We start from the raw sequence: 13,143 nt of genomic DNA, 5'->3' as shown, positions 1-13,143 counted from the left end.
GGTGAAGGGCAAAAGGAAGAGAAATAAAGGAAGCAGGAGAGAAATGACTGAGGAGAGCAGAAAGCTGTAAACCAGAGAGAAGGGGGGGAGCCACCGTGTGAGAACGTAACTAGAAAGGAGATGTGAGAGTGAATGTTGGCCCTCTCCCAGCTCAGCACGCTTCCATAATTAAAACCAGCCGCTCCTCCAGTTCCCATACAATGCTGAGTCGCTCCTTTTAGCATGCCAAAGGGAGCGAGACATGTTCACAGCCCAGTCTGTTCTCAGGGATCACCTCGCACCGTGATTGAGCTGCTCAGACAGCCGGGGTATCTCTCACACACTCACACACTTAGACAGCACAGGGGAATCACAAAGACATGCATAATTACCATATGCATAAACACAGACACTCACAGTGGGAGTCGTCAATTTTCAAAGATGAAGACGAAATGTCTCAAAATTCAAACGCATTTTAAAACCCCTGTTTGTTTTTGCATACTGAGTATGCTGCTGGCATGTCTGTTGCATAACATTGTGCACTGTGCACGTACATCATGGTGAACAATGTCAGCCCCGGAGCAGAAACAATTAGTCAACGATAGATAAGTCAATCATCTGAAAATGAATAGGCAATTATTTTGATTATCGATTAATCATTAATGTGCCAAACATTCCCATGTTCCAGCTTCTCAAATGTCAGAATTCACATTTATATTTATCATAGTAAACTGGATGTACAGTAGGCTGCTGGTTAGACAAAACAAGCAATGTTAAGACGTCACCTTGGGCCTTTATAAAATTATAACAGGCATTTATTTTTCTTTTAAACAATATATTATGTTGATTAATAGTTAACAGCTGAACTGATAGTGAAAACAATCAACCCAATGTAGGTTTTATTTCTGTTGTGCGTGTTTTTTGCACACAAGCTGTGAATGGCTTTTGAGGTTTAAAAATATAATTATGTTAAAGTCAAACAGTTTTTGACTTGAATCTTCATATGACGAGTATATAGCAGACTGACCCAAATGGTATCACCACACTGCTTACAGTACCAGAGGACACAACAGCCGACTGCGGCTAACATTGTGCAAATACTATTAACTGGAACTGCAGTGTTTTAACAATGCTCGTAAGTTCACTCAAGCATGCAAGCTGAAATGTTTGTGGTCAGTTTTATCTATTGATCTGAATGATGTCCCGTATGTTAACGCCAGTCTAAGTCTAAGAGAAGACGTTCCCAACATGTCTCTGTAAGGATTATATTTTTGTCTGGTGAAAGTGGTGAAGCACTGATTGTGTTTTAATTCTCTGCGGACTGTGTGCAGTTATATTAAGGTGTCAATTATAAATGCTTATTGATCTACACTCTCTTTTCTTTCAGTGGTTAGGCCACCACAAACTGTTGGTTCAACTGTACTGCTCTAATGCCAACAGAGCCATGCCATATATGTTATATGTTGGTAGCAAATTTTAGGTGTCTGGTGACAACTCATACATCCTGTCTCTCTTACCCGTAGTTGATAGACCTAGTGTCTCTCAATAAAAGATTGTTAAATCACTAAAACTGCATTACTAATCTCATAAAATACTGAAGGCAATGCTTTTCTGAAACTATCTCTTCAGTTGCACCTTAAAAATATGTTATCTCCAACAATTTGATAGAAGTGAACTGTCTCATTGCTTGTTAAATGTTTATATGAGTTACTACTGTTGATTGACACCCATTGGTGTCGGAGCTGTTTTCAGTTATATCATCATTACTTTGGTATATGTGTCACCTGCTCCAACTCTTATTGATTTAGCCAAATGTTTAATATTATGCATATGAATAGTAAGTGGAACAAGTGGCCAAGTGGTCTTTTTTTTTTTTTTTCTTATATCAAATGTTTATGTCTGAATGTAGAGTTTGTCCTCTAGTTTACATTAGTTTCATGTAAAAATACTACATCGAACAGATGCTACTTCTCTTCATGAACCCTTGGTATCATTTTACATTTAATCCGCGGACATCTCAATTTTGAGTTGAGCAATTATTGCCATTCAGTGGCGTAAATTCTCATTGTCACAACTCTCTGTGGGTGGGCAGATGTGATTGACTGCATTTGTTGACACTGTCAGTGTAACAATTGTCTTATCTTTGCCTTTGGTTTGTTTCTGTTTTAACATTTATTTCTCTCTCTCTCTCTCTCTCTCTCTCTCTCTCTCTCTCTCTCTCTCTCTCTCTCTCTCTCTCTCTCTCTCTCTCAGCTTTGGCAAGCAGCTGGGAGGCAGACGAGGCTGTGAATGCATCACTTTGGAGCCGTCAGAAATGATTGTGGTGAGTAGAAGCGCTGCCTTTGTCCCTCTTTTAGACTCTTTGGTTTCTCCACCAAGCACCTCCCTTTTTATCCTCCCACCTTTCCCATCTCTTTGATATTATTCCCAATTGTTTCCATCTTTATTTGATGTCTGTATCACCTTTTTTCCTCCTGTACTCTTCTCTTGTTCATCCTTTTTCTCCCTTTCTTTTATCTCTCTCCCTCTTCCTCTCTGTCTCCCCCATCTCAGTTCTTCTCCTTCTTCTCCCCCCCTCTCTCTGTTTGTGCTGTAGCTTTGTCTACAAATTCAAATGAGCTTCATTGGCAGGATACTTTGCCCAAGCGTTCACCATTGAATTATTTTTTTTTTTTTTTACCTATTTATGTAGCAATGTTCAAGCCCACGCAATCTAAATACTCATATGCATATTTGTATACCGTAAACGTAAGAGGATATTTTGTAAATGGACATTATGTTTGAAAAGTGGGGGTTGAATTATGTTGTTTATGTTTATAAATTAGGTTTCATGTCTACACTGTTACCTATCACATAATGGGCAAAAAATCTTTACAAAAACAGAAAGTGTTGCACTATGGGTTGTTTGTAGCCTTGATGTTGCGCGGGTTGCAAGTCTCAGTCAGAAATGGAGTTCTCTGTTTATCCAGCGTGATCTGTAACTCTCATCCTTCCCTTAATCTAGGTGTAGCTTTGTGACAGGGTGCTTAAAGGAACATCATAGTAATAATAATAATACATTTATTTTATATAGCGCTTTAAAAGGTACTCCAAGGCACTTTGCAAGGTAAAGACAAAGAAAAACAATAACAAGATCAGTTTAACAACAGTAACAACACCAAAATAATTTGGTCGGTGTGCCGTACAGAAGGCTGTTGCAGTAGGCCTGTCGTGAGGTGATGAATGCGTGGATGAGTGTTTCAGTGGCTAAGAAGGAAAGGGAGGGACGAAGGCGGGCAATGTTTTGAGATGGAAGAATGCCGATTTTGTGATGTGGTTGATGTGATACTCGAAGGCTAGGGTTTGTCAAAGATCACCCCGATGTTTTGGATTTTTGTGGAGGCTGGAAGAGAAGAACCATCGATGCAGAGGGAGAAGTTTTGGCAGGATATGATGAGGGATTTTGGGCATATGATGAGGATTTCAGATTTGTCGATGTTGAGTTTGAGGAAGTTAGCTTGCATCCATGCTTTTATTTCTGTAAGGCATTTTGTGAGTGTGGAGTAGGTGGCAGCAGTGATGGATTTGGTGGAGATTTTACATCTCCACCTGGGTGTCATCGGCATAACAGTGGAAATGTATTCCATGGTGGCGTATAATGTGACCCAGGGGGAGCGGAGAGGAGGGGACCAAGCACCGAGCCTTGGGGGACTCCCTGCGAGACTGGGGCAGTGCTGGATATGGATTTGTTGATGCTGATGAACTGGCGGCGGTCAGAGAGGTATGATTTGAACCAGGTAGGAGGCAGGAAAGAAGGATGGAGTGGTTTATTGTGTCGAAGGCAGCAGTGAGGTTGAGTAAGATCAGGATGTTGAGGGAGTGTGCATCAGAGGAGAGGAGGAGGTCATTTGTGACTTTGATCAGGGCTTTCTGTGCTGTGTTGGGATCTGAAACCAGATTGAAATGGTTCGTAGAGATGGTTGGAGTCAAGGTGGGTTTTGATTTGAGAGGCTACGGTGCATTCCAGTATTTTTGATAGAAACGGGAGATTGGAGATGGGTCTGTAATTGTTGGGAATGTCGGGGTCAAGGCTGGGCTTTTTGAGGGTGACTGATGCTAGTTTGAGGGCAGAGGGAACAGAGCCAGTAGACAGGGAGGAGTGTATGACAGAGCGGATGAGTGGGCAGATAGCAGGGAGGCAGGCTTTGACTAATGTGGTGGGTAGAGGATCAAGTGCACAGGTAGCCATTTTTATGCAGGACAGTGTTTTGCTGTGATCAGAGGAGATAAGGGAGAACTGCGAGAATGACCGGTCTGTTAGGGGGAGAGTGACAGATTCAGGGATGGAGTGGGTGGGTCTAGAGATGGCCGGTTGGTTGTATATGGTCTCAATGTTGTGTTGGAAGAATGCCAGGATGGTGTTGCATTTATCAGCTGTGAAGGAGTGGGAGAAGTTGTCCAAGGGTTTGAGGAGCTTGTTTATTGTGGAAAAAAGGATCTTAGGATTTGCAGAACCAGAGTGTATACCTACTACTCTATTCTAGAGTAGTAGGAATAGAGTAGTAGGTATTCTAGAGTAGTAGGTAGAGCGAGCAGTGTTAAGAGCAGATTTGTATTGCTGAATGTAGTCTTTGTAAGCCAGGATGTGAACTGGCTTGTGGTGTCATTTTATGTCTAACGCTTTCCTCTTCCAGTGTAGTTTTCACCAAGTACATAGACCACCAGCAAAGTCTGGACATCTGTATAACTACTGGTAAAACTTCCTTAAATTAAGGAGAATATCTGAACGTACTCTTTCAGCTGAAGTTTACCATGCTATATTTAGCATAATACAGGCAGTGTGTTTCTGTTTGCCTCCACAAGGTTGCAGTGCTTACAAATTCTCTGTCTCTTCCCTAAATGTCCTTGCTGTTCTTCAATCTTCCTTCTCCTTACGCCTCTGTATCTGAGGGACTAGAGGGATCAGAAGGGATACAACAGGATAAGCAGTAAAATTTTACACAAAAAGCAGCAGGTAGCACCAGCTCCACTGTTACTGAATCAGGAATATAAGACGCTCCACAGATTTGACTTGAGGCTTCTTTATCGTTACCTGTCCATTATCTTTGACTTTTAATAGTGAGGTCAATGGACTCTCAGACGTTACAGGAAGTCCCCTGCAAGGTTTTGTACCGAAACTTTTAAGAAACCCTCATCTGAGATTTCGGTTGCTATGGCTGTACAGACTTACATAACTGTCATAACTGTAGCCAGGGGAACAATGATGAACCCTTATCATCCTTAGACACTGTCACTCTGTTCGCTTTAAACTGAGCCAATATTGTGCAAGATTTTCATTTCAATTAATGTCAGTTTTACTCTTTATCGCTTTTCGCTGTAACACAATAATGATTAAACCAGTTTCGTACTGAAACTATTCATATTTAGAGCTTCAGGCAGTTCTTCACTGGGAAAATTCCCCTGTTTTACAGGAAGTCATTTTTCTTCTACAGCTGAAAAGAAGAAAAATAGAGAAATATCTCTTTCAGAAAGTTTTTGCACCACTGATTGCATTGATTTATATGTGGCATTCAGTTTTAGTTGACACAGTTAAAAATGTTGGCATAGCAACATATCACTGCAAATTTTGGACAATACGCTTTTACCCCCAAGTGTAAAAACGATTGTCAATTTGCACTTTTGTGCGAAAAGTTAAATGATTATGATTGCAGTCCATACAATACAGCATACTTTTTGTATCCTGTTTCAATATAAATAAATGGCCGAACATTATCAAGCAAATTAAGGCAACTTGCACGTACTGTATATATATTTCTAATTTCTAATGATGTTTATTTATACATTATATGAGAAGAGTTCAGAATTCAACGTTTGTTTGCTTGTGTGTGCTGTTAGTTTGGGTTGCTAAGTGTAAAGAAAGAAGGAAAGAAAGAGGGAGAGAGGGAGGAAGGAAGGAAGGAAGGGAATTAGTAGTTAGATAATGGGGCACTTGTAGCCTTCAGGTAAAAGAAAGATTGTTTGTAACAGAACTACAAACCAGGAGAAGGGGAAAGTAAGGAGTAACAGTCTCCCCTCGTCAACCAGTGGCACTTTTTGATCAAATAGTCCCAGGAAACAAGGAGCTGCATCAACTAAATTCAGGAAGTCCCTTTCACTACTTGCATAAACATCAGTATACATTGCTTACTGTTTGAATGAATGCCACACTGAATTTGTAGCAGCCTTGAGGCATGTGGTTGACCAATCAACGACATTCAGGGCTGCACACTCCCCCACAATAGTTCAGGGACATCAGAACATAATTTTCCTAGAAAGTTCCCTCAATGAAAAAGGGTTATAATAGTGAGGTGCCCTTTCATCAAGGCACTTAATCCTAAACTAGCCCCGTGGGTCCATTCAGAGGCTATTGCGACAATAAAAGGGAGTAGTGGGAGTACTGATAATTGTCCAGCTATGATTGTGTGATGCTGTGTGAATGTGAAGTTGGATACTGCAGAACAAGAGCCACAGAATAGATTTGCATAAATCATGCCTGGGTTTGTGTTAAACCATCCACTGTTTATGTTGTCCAGGAAGAGTAGAGAGAGATGTTGGTGGTGATGGAGGGGGGAAGGAGGAGAGGAATGAGTGCTAGAAAGAGACAAAGTGGATCAGCTGAGCTAGGGAGAACATGAGGTGTTTTTGTGTCTGTATCTACACATATGGGCATGTCCGTTTTTCAAGTACTTGCATTTTTGTCTGCGAACCAGGAAATGAGACTATGTAGAGGCTGTTATTGTTGCTAATATCCAAGCATATCCTTGTCTTGGCCACCTTTTAATGGTCTGTGGTGCAGCAGAGCAGGATGGGTCTTTGAATCTGGAGTATCAAGACTCATTGGAAGTAAAAAACAAAGTATCAGTACAATATGCTAATGCGGAGGCCAGAATCAGAAACAGGCTTATTGACAAGTAGGTTTTCAGAAACAGGGAAATTGCCTTGGTGTTGTGGTGAATAACAGTCAAAGTATAACTACAATATATTTTCTGAAGTATAAAGAGCTGTACATGGATTTAAAACAAACCAAATGTTGAATAAGGAATGTGCAGTTGTGCACAGTATAAAGAATATGTGCAAATAGACAGTTAGAGATACACAGATGTACAGAACTACATCAGTGTGATAAGTGGTGTTGGCTGTGGAGGAAAAACAGATGTGCAATAGTAATAATTATATTAATACAGACTGTACGTCTTTAGAATTGGCAGATTATGACTACCTCTACATTTAGACAGATTTGAGCTGTACACAGAGCTAAACAAAAAAAGATAATCCAGTTTTCAAAGGCGAAATCAGTCTTAAACACCGTGTGATTATTGGACTGGTGAGACAGTATCTCCTGGCTTTGACAGCACATCTCTGTCTAAGACTAATGGGAGATGTTGTACAATGCTACAAGAAAAACAGTTCTTTTATCTTTGTAAAGATACCCACTTATCTTTATTCTATGACCAAAACATAGCTGATTATTCAACACATTGTGTGACAGTGTGCAGAGGTCCAGAACACTATCAACAGATTCTGGCTTTAAAAGCAGGTTGGACTTCTACTGTCAAGTCGGGCCAATCTCAGGTCAAGAGATTCACATGGTCAGCTTCATGTTCTTCCTTTTTAAGACTAAGGAGTGATTTCACTATGTATATTCATTTATCAAGTACTGCTTATGTCGGTCTATACAAAAGTTTGTTGCAAGCAGACGATGATTGGGTGTCAATCTGTCTAGATAAAATAAAATCCCACTTTTGCCAGATTTTTAACGCAGTTGCCTTTCAACCTATACTCTGTGAATGAAAGCATTTGCATTTGCTGTCAGTTGAGGCTTTCCTGGAAAAATCCTTCTGACACACAGCAGTTGATGCATGTTAGGTTTCAGACAGCAGCGGCTTGTTTGGAATAAACAGGAGTAAAACTGGGTAGTCAGCTTGAATGGTAATAGCTGAACAGACAAAGAAAACTGTGGCACATCTTTTCCATAATCCAAAAGAACACACCATAGCACTGGTTGAGTGATGAATGATTTTTGGGAAGCACCTTAGCAGTGAGTGCTTATCATCAATGATACCTTCAGACATAAAAAGGAAGAAATTGGATAACCACAAAAGGAGTAAAACACAAGCTGTCAGGAACACTAATAAACACACACACACACACACACACACACACACACACACAGACACACACACACACACACACACACACACACACACACACACACAGACACACACACACACAGACACACACACACACACACACACACACACACACACACACACACACACACACACACACACACACACACACACACACACTTTCAGATAAATGCATAAATACACAAGAGCAGAGGGACTGTGGTCTAGTCACACTGCATTGCAGCCAATCAGCTAATTAGGGCCATGGGGATAGTAGAGGGAGTGTAATTTGTGGCTATCGTCATGACTCTGGTCACAGGATGGACAGGGGTGACATTCACAGACTGACAGGGTGGGGTTGTTTTTGAGTCTCTGTGTGTGTGTGTGTGGGGGGGGAGGAGATGCAGTGGAATGAAAGGATGTAAGTAGTAGGAAGAGGCAAGTAAGAAATGAATGAATAGAGCAAAAGGGGGTGAGGCACGCTGGCAGCCAAACCATCAGATAGACAGAGAGGAATGTAAACTGACTGATGAGTACGTGGGAGTTAGTCACACACATATATTTAAATGGACAGAGGCAACAGGAAATATGGTCACATTATGGCTGTGACAGTCAGTCAGAAACATAAAGGCAAGAGTTCTGAATGGCTGACTGAAGTGGTGGTCATGGGATAGATTGGGGTGTTAAGGTTGTTCCTCTGTCTTTGACCACATAGCAGTTATTGAGTCCCATTTCAGCAGTGACAGAAAATCTTTGGGTCCATCTTCTCTTTCGTGTTTTACTTTAAAGCCGCTTTCTAATCGATGTGTGAGATTGTCTTCAATCAAACAGCTCTGTGATGTTTGCTTTTGAGCGATATAATCCTAGTCTTTTCATGGTATTTAGGTATCATGGGTGTTATTGTATTTGTTACATGTGGGAATACAGGAAGGCAAGCAGCAAATTTCTCTCTGGCGGTTCTTTAGCTCATAGTCTTTTACCCCTGTCTCAACTTTTCGTGGACAATCATAGGTCTGTAAGGCCACTCTATATGTTGGGGCGGAAACAAATAATAGTCACTTATGAAATAACTGTCTGTAGGCATTTATACACTATGATGAAATATTGCTCTTTCATAGTAAGCACATTACCACATTCTAAGTTGAAAGGGGCAAGTAGAATGACTATTTGAAAGATTTCATACCAAAATCCTGCCTAGCCATTTTATCTTTCATAACATTGAACTGTAAATGTAGCCTATAATGTACATACATACAGTATACATTTGTATTCTGCATTGGTTCTGTGAAGTAACAGTAATACTATTTATTTGGTTGAAAAAGATAAATATTCTCCACAAGATTCTTTTTTTAATTAAACACACTGAAAGCTCATAATCATTTGTGGATGGATTGCAGTATTGTAAAATAGATTCAGTCAACCTATTTCTGATACTAGTTATGCACATGTTGTACATGAATGAATGCATGAACATTTTGTGTGCTAATTGATGCATTTTAGCTGTCAGTGACTATAGCTTATAGCTTAATACATGACTAGACAGAGTGAAAAAATGCAGACGAAGAGTACGAGATAGAAGGAGTACGAGGTAGGAGTATGAGAGCCTCACAACCAACCAGGAAAGGGAAATGATAAAGATAATGAGCTAGAAAGTGAAGATAAGTGCGATAGAGACACAGAAAGAGAAGTGGTAACAAGATGCATCTTAAAAATGTTCAAACACCAGCAGCTGGATCACATTCATTTCTCTCCTCTCTTGGCTTCTCAGACTGGCAGACGCAGAAAGCTTGACAAACTGGAAGGCTGAACAACGGGCAGCGATACTCTGACCAAGCAAACAGAAACATAGAGCACACTTGTTAATAGATGCCAAATTAGCCAATCAATATTCTGGACCGGCAAGGATGAACTACTAAGCAATAACAGCTGACCACAAACCCTTAAGCATGACGTGATTGTCAAGTTAGAAGAGGTGAATTTAGGCTGACACGTGGGTAACGTAGTACATGATTTACATGTTGTGGACCCCAATATAACTGCATCAAATAGGCGAATGTATAGATAGATGGACAGTCACACAGGGACAACAAACTGTTGAAACTCTGTTTGAAACATATGAATCAACCGATGCATACGGGAAGGTTTAATTAAGGTGACAAATGTGGAGTAAGAAATAAGTGAGCTTACCATACGTCTGTAGCCCGCTCCTCATCTCTGCTTGAGGCTAGCTGCTTGAGGCTACATTAGCCGCTACTAGTGTAACACACCTGATTCTCAAACCTAATGCCGCGTTCTATTTACCTTGGAACTCGGAAGCCGGAGCTGGGAATGACGTCATACCCAGAAGTGCTTATAACTTTATGTTACTGCAGCTTTCACAACTGTTGATACAGGGGGCAGCCATGTTGGATTTTGAACTCGGGCTACTGCAAGGTTGTCCGAGTTCCGAGCTGGGAAATCTGAGGTCAGGGTCGTGTTTCCTACTTTAACCTCGGAAAATCCGAGTTCCGAGGTAAATAGAACGCAGCATAACTGTTGTTGGTTGGGTTGCATTATGGGTAATGTAGGCGAATGTAGGTTTCAACAAGGAAGAGGAATGACTGTAATGGAAAAGACGACATCCATGTCCATCGTGAGTCTGACAGTGTTGTAAAAGTGCAATGCTAAATCGGTGCAGTACTCTTTTAACGTACATGTTTTGGAACAATACTGAAAAGAGGAACGTAACAGAAAGGGTTAAAGTTGGCGTATCTAGTTGTATTTCTGCTCGATCTAAATATCTAAATTATCAATCATAAAACTTCCAGCTGTAAGAAATAACAAAAGTAAATAAAAGACAAGTTAGAGGAAGATAAAAAAAAAAAATCAAACCAGGTGGCTTACAAAATTGAAGCAAAGTCTGTCCTCTCAAGGTTTAGTAACATATTTAGAATTTCTTAAAAATATCATTGTTACTGACATAATAAGGCTATTGACTTACTTAACATTATGCAATGGAGAAAGAAAACAAATTCCTCCGGCAACAACAGACCGGCACAAGAAGTCTACAGGGAATGAATTGTATGGCCGGAATCTGTGTGCTGTGCTGTTTTTTTTTCTGCCGGGTGAGGATATTTGTGTATTTACGGTTTCCTGGAGGAAACTGTGGGCTCAGTGTATGCTCTGTGCATGTGTCTCAAACACAGAGAGAGCGAGAGAAAGCGAGAGAGAGCGAGAGATCATGTGAATAAGTCAGTATGCAACGTGTTGAGCAGCTGAACTCTGTGTTGAACTCTCCGGCTCTCAGAAGAGGGCAACTCGCGCCGAAGACGGTTTTTTTTTGTACTCATTGTGAATCCATTTGTTCGTTCATTTAATTTGGTTCTTTTCTTTCTTGTTTTTGTGGATGCTCGCCCCAAAGGATGTAATGTTGCGGGAGCCCTCAGGATTTTGTGGACCTTTTTTTAACATTTGGACGCAACACTTCTATTCATCTTTTGTCAAAAAGTGTTTCCCTGTTTTTATTGTTTGTTTCTCCCCTCCCATGTTATTTCCTGCTTTTATGTGTTGTTCTGATACCGTCCTAACGTCCGGATGAGTGTGCTCCGCTGGCACCGGCTCTCTGCGCTCTGGAAGAACTGGATGTTCAACCAGGAGCCAGCAGAAGAGCAGGACCAGATCTCAGAAACTCCAGGGCATGAAGCAGAGCCACGGAGAAAGGAAGAGAACACGCTCAAGGATCCCAACCCAGACTTTCAAAACCTAACCGAGTTTAAGACCCAAAACTTGGATTACAAAAACCAGCAATCTAAAATTCTAAACCAGAACTTGGAATTAACAAATCTGAACTCGGTTCCTGAGACCCAAAAGTCTGATTTACCAAAAAGGAGCAGCTCTGAGCAGTGCTCTCAGGTCTCAAACAGTGAGAATCAGTCCTCCAGGTGTTTCCACACACCTGAAGGTTGTGGGTGCGAATCCCGTCGAAACTACTATTCTGAGGAGGGTTTTGACTGTGTATTGCAGGTGGATAACGGCAGTGAGGGGGACGACAGTTTTCTTCAGAGAGAAGAATCCCAACGGAGGTCCAGACGGCGCTTCAGGAGGGTCAACCCCAGGGGAGAGCGGGAACTCATCACAGACGGCCAAGAACCCGCGGGCTACAACACGGTAAGAGTGACACCATTACTAGTAGCATCGTACAATGACAAGTTTTTTTTCACGTCATCTTAACTTTTAGATTAATGTGACATGGTAAGAAATGTGTTTTCAGGGGTTCTTAAAATAAATCCTTGGTAGAATTATAAGATCTCAAAAAGTCTGATTTTCTGAAACCTGCTGACATCCTGACTAATTAGTGCTTTTAGTCTCAGCAGTGGCAGATGACACAGACACATGATTGGAAAGTGTCCTCAGCTTCTACTTGTCTAGTCCTGTTACGCTTGTCTTGCTATAATACTTACTACCAGCATGGTATGGTCTAAATGTGCAAAGATCAACCTTTTCTGTGTTATGATGAAGATTTAAAAGTACTGGTGGAAAAGGCTATTTGACATTGTGTGTGTGTGTGTGTTTGTGTGTTTGTGTGTTTGTGTGTTTGTGTGTTTGTGTGTGCACGCGCACGGTTTCCCTCCTTTTGATAGGATCACTTGGGCAAGCCGTGTGTCAGTTACAGTTTTGACTAATCACTAGAAGCCACGCTTTGCCAGACACAATCACAAAGACACACACACACACACACACACACACACACACACACACACAACCCTTAGCTCACACACACTCTTCCCAGCTCATGTAAAGTTCCTTTGGGTGTTACAAAGGGGCTTAATGGAGAGCTTAAAATGTCCTCTGTCGACCCTGCGTGGCTCTGTAGTCTCTTTGTGATTGTTCCACTTTTTTAAATTACATTTCTTGCCTTCAGCATCACCGCATTTTTTGTGACAGCATTTATTATGTAAAGGCTAAGCACTCTGATGTGCTAGTGCAGCACTAAGAAGCAGGACAAAAACAAGTTGAACAGTGTGAATGTCATGGAAAA

The 13,143-nt window shown here is 41.1% G+C and overlaps 1 protein-coding gene across 13 annotated transcripts in view; it reads left to right on the top strand.

Moving 5' to 3' along the window:
• Positions 1–13,143, top strand: part of rapgef6 (Rap guanine nucleotide exchange factor (GEF) 6) — a 154,508-nt gene that overhangs the window by 50,703 nt on the left and 90,662 nt on the right. For 7 of the 13 annotated variants that reach the window (XM_036008847.1, XM_031308170.2, XM_031308167.2 and 4 more), the window contains 2 exons: positions 2,233–2,302; positions 12,129–12,272. In XM_036008847.1, coding sequence (XP_035864740.1) covers positions 2,233–2,302; positions 12,129–12,272 — 214 coding nt within the window. Of the gene's footprint in view, positions 1–2,232; positions 2,303–11,387; positions 12,273–13,143 lie in introns of those variants that run through there. The other 6 variants (XM_031308163.2, XM_036008845.1, XM_036008846.1 and 3 more) reach the window with 3 other exon arrangements.

Source organism: Sander lucioperca, chromosome 13 (assembly GCF_008315115.2).
Source record: "Sander lucioperca isolate FBNREF2018 chromosome 13, SLUC_FBN_1.2, whole genome shotgun sequence".
Classification (NCBI taxonomy): Eukaryota; Metazoa; Chordata; class Actinopteri; order Perciformes; family Percidae; genus Sander; species Sander lucioperca.
Note: the sequence above shows the minus strand (reverse complement) of the source record. Positions and strands in the feature narration are given on the sequence as shown.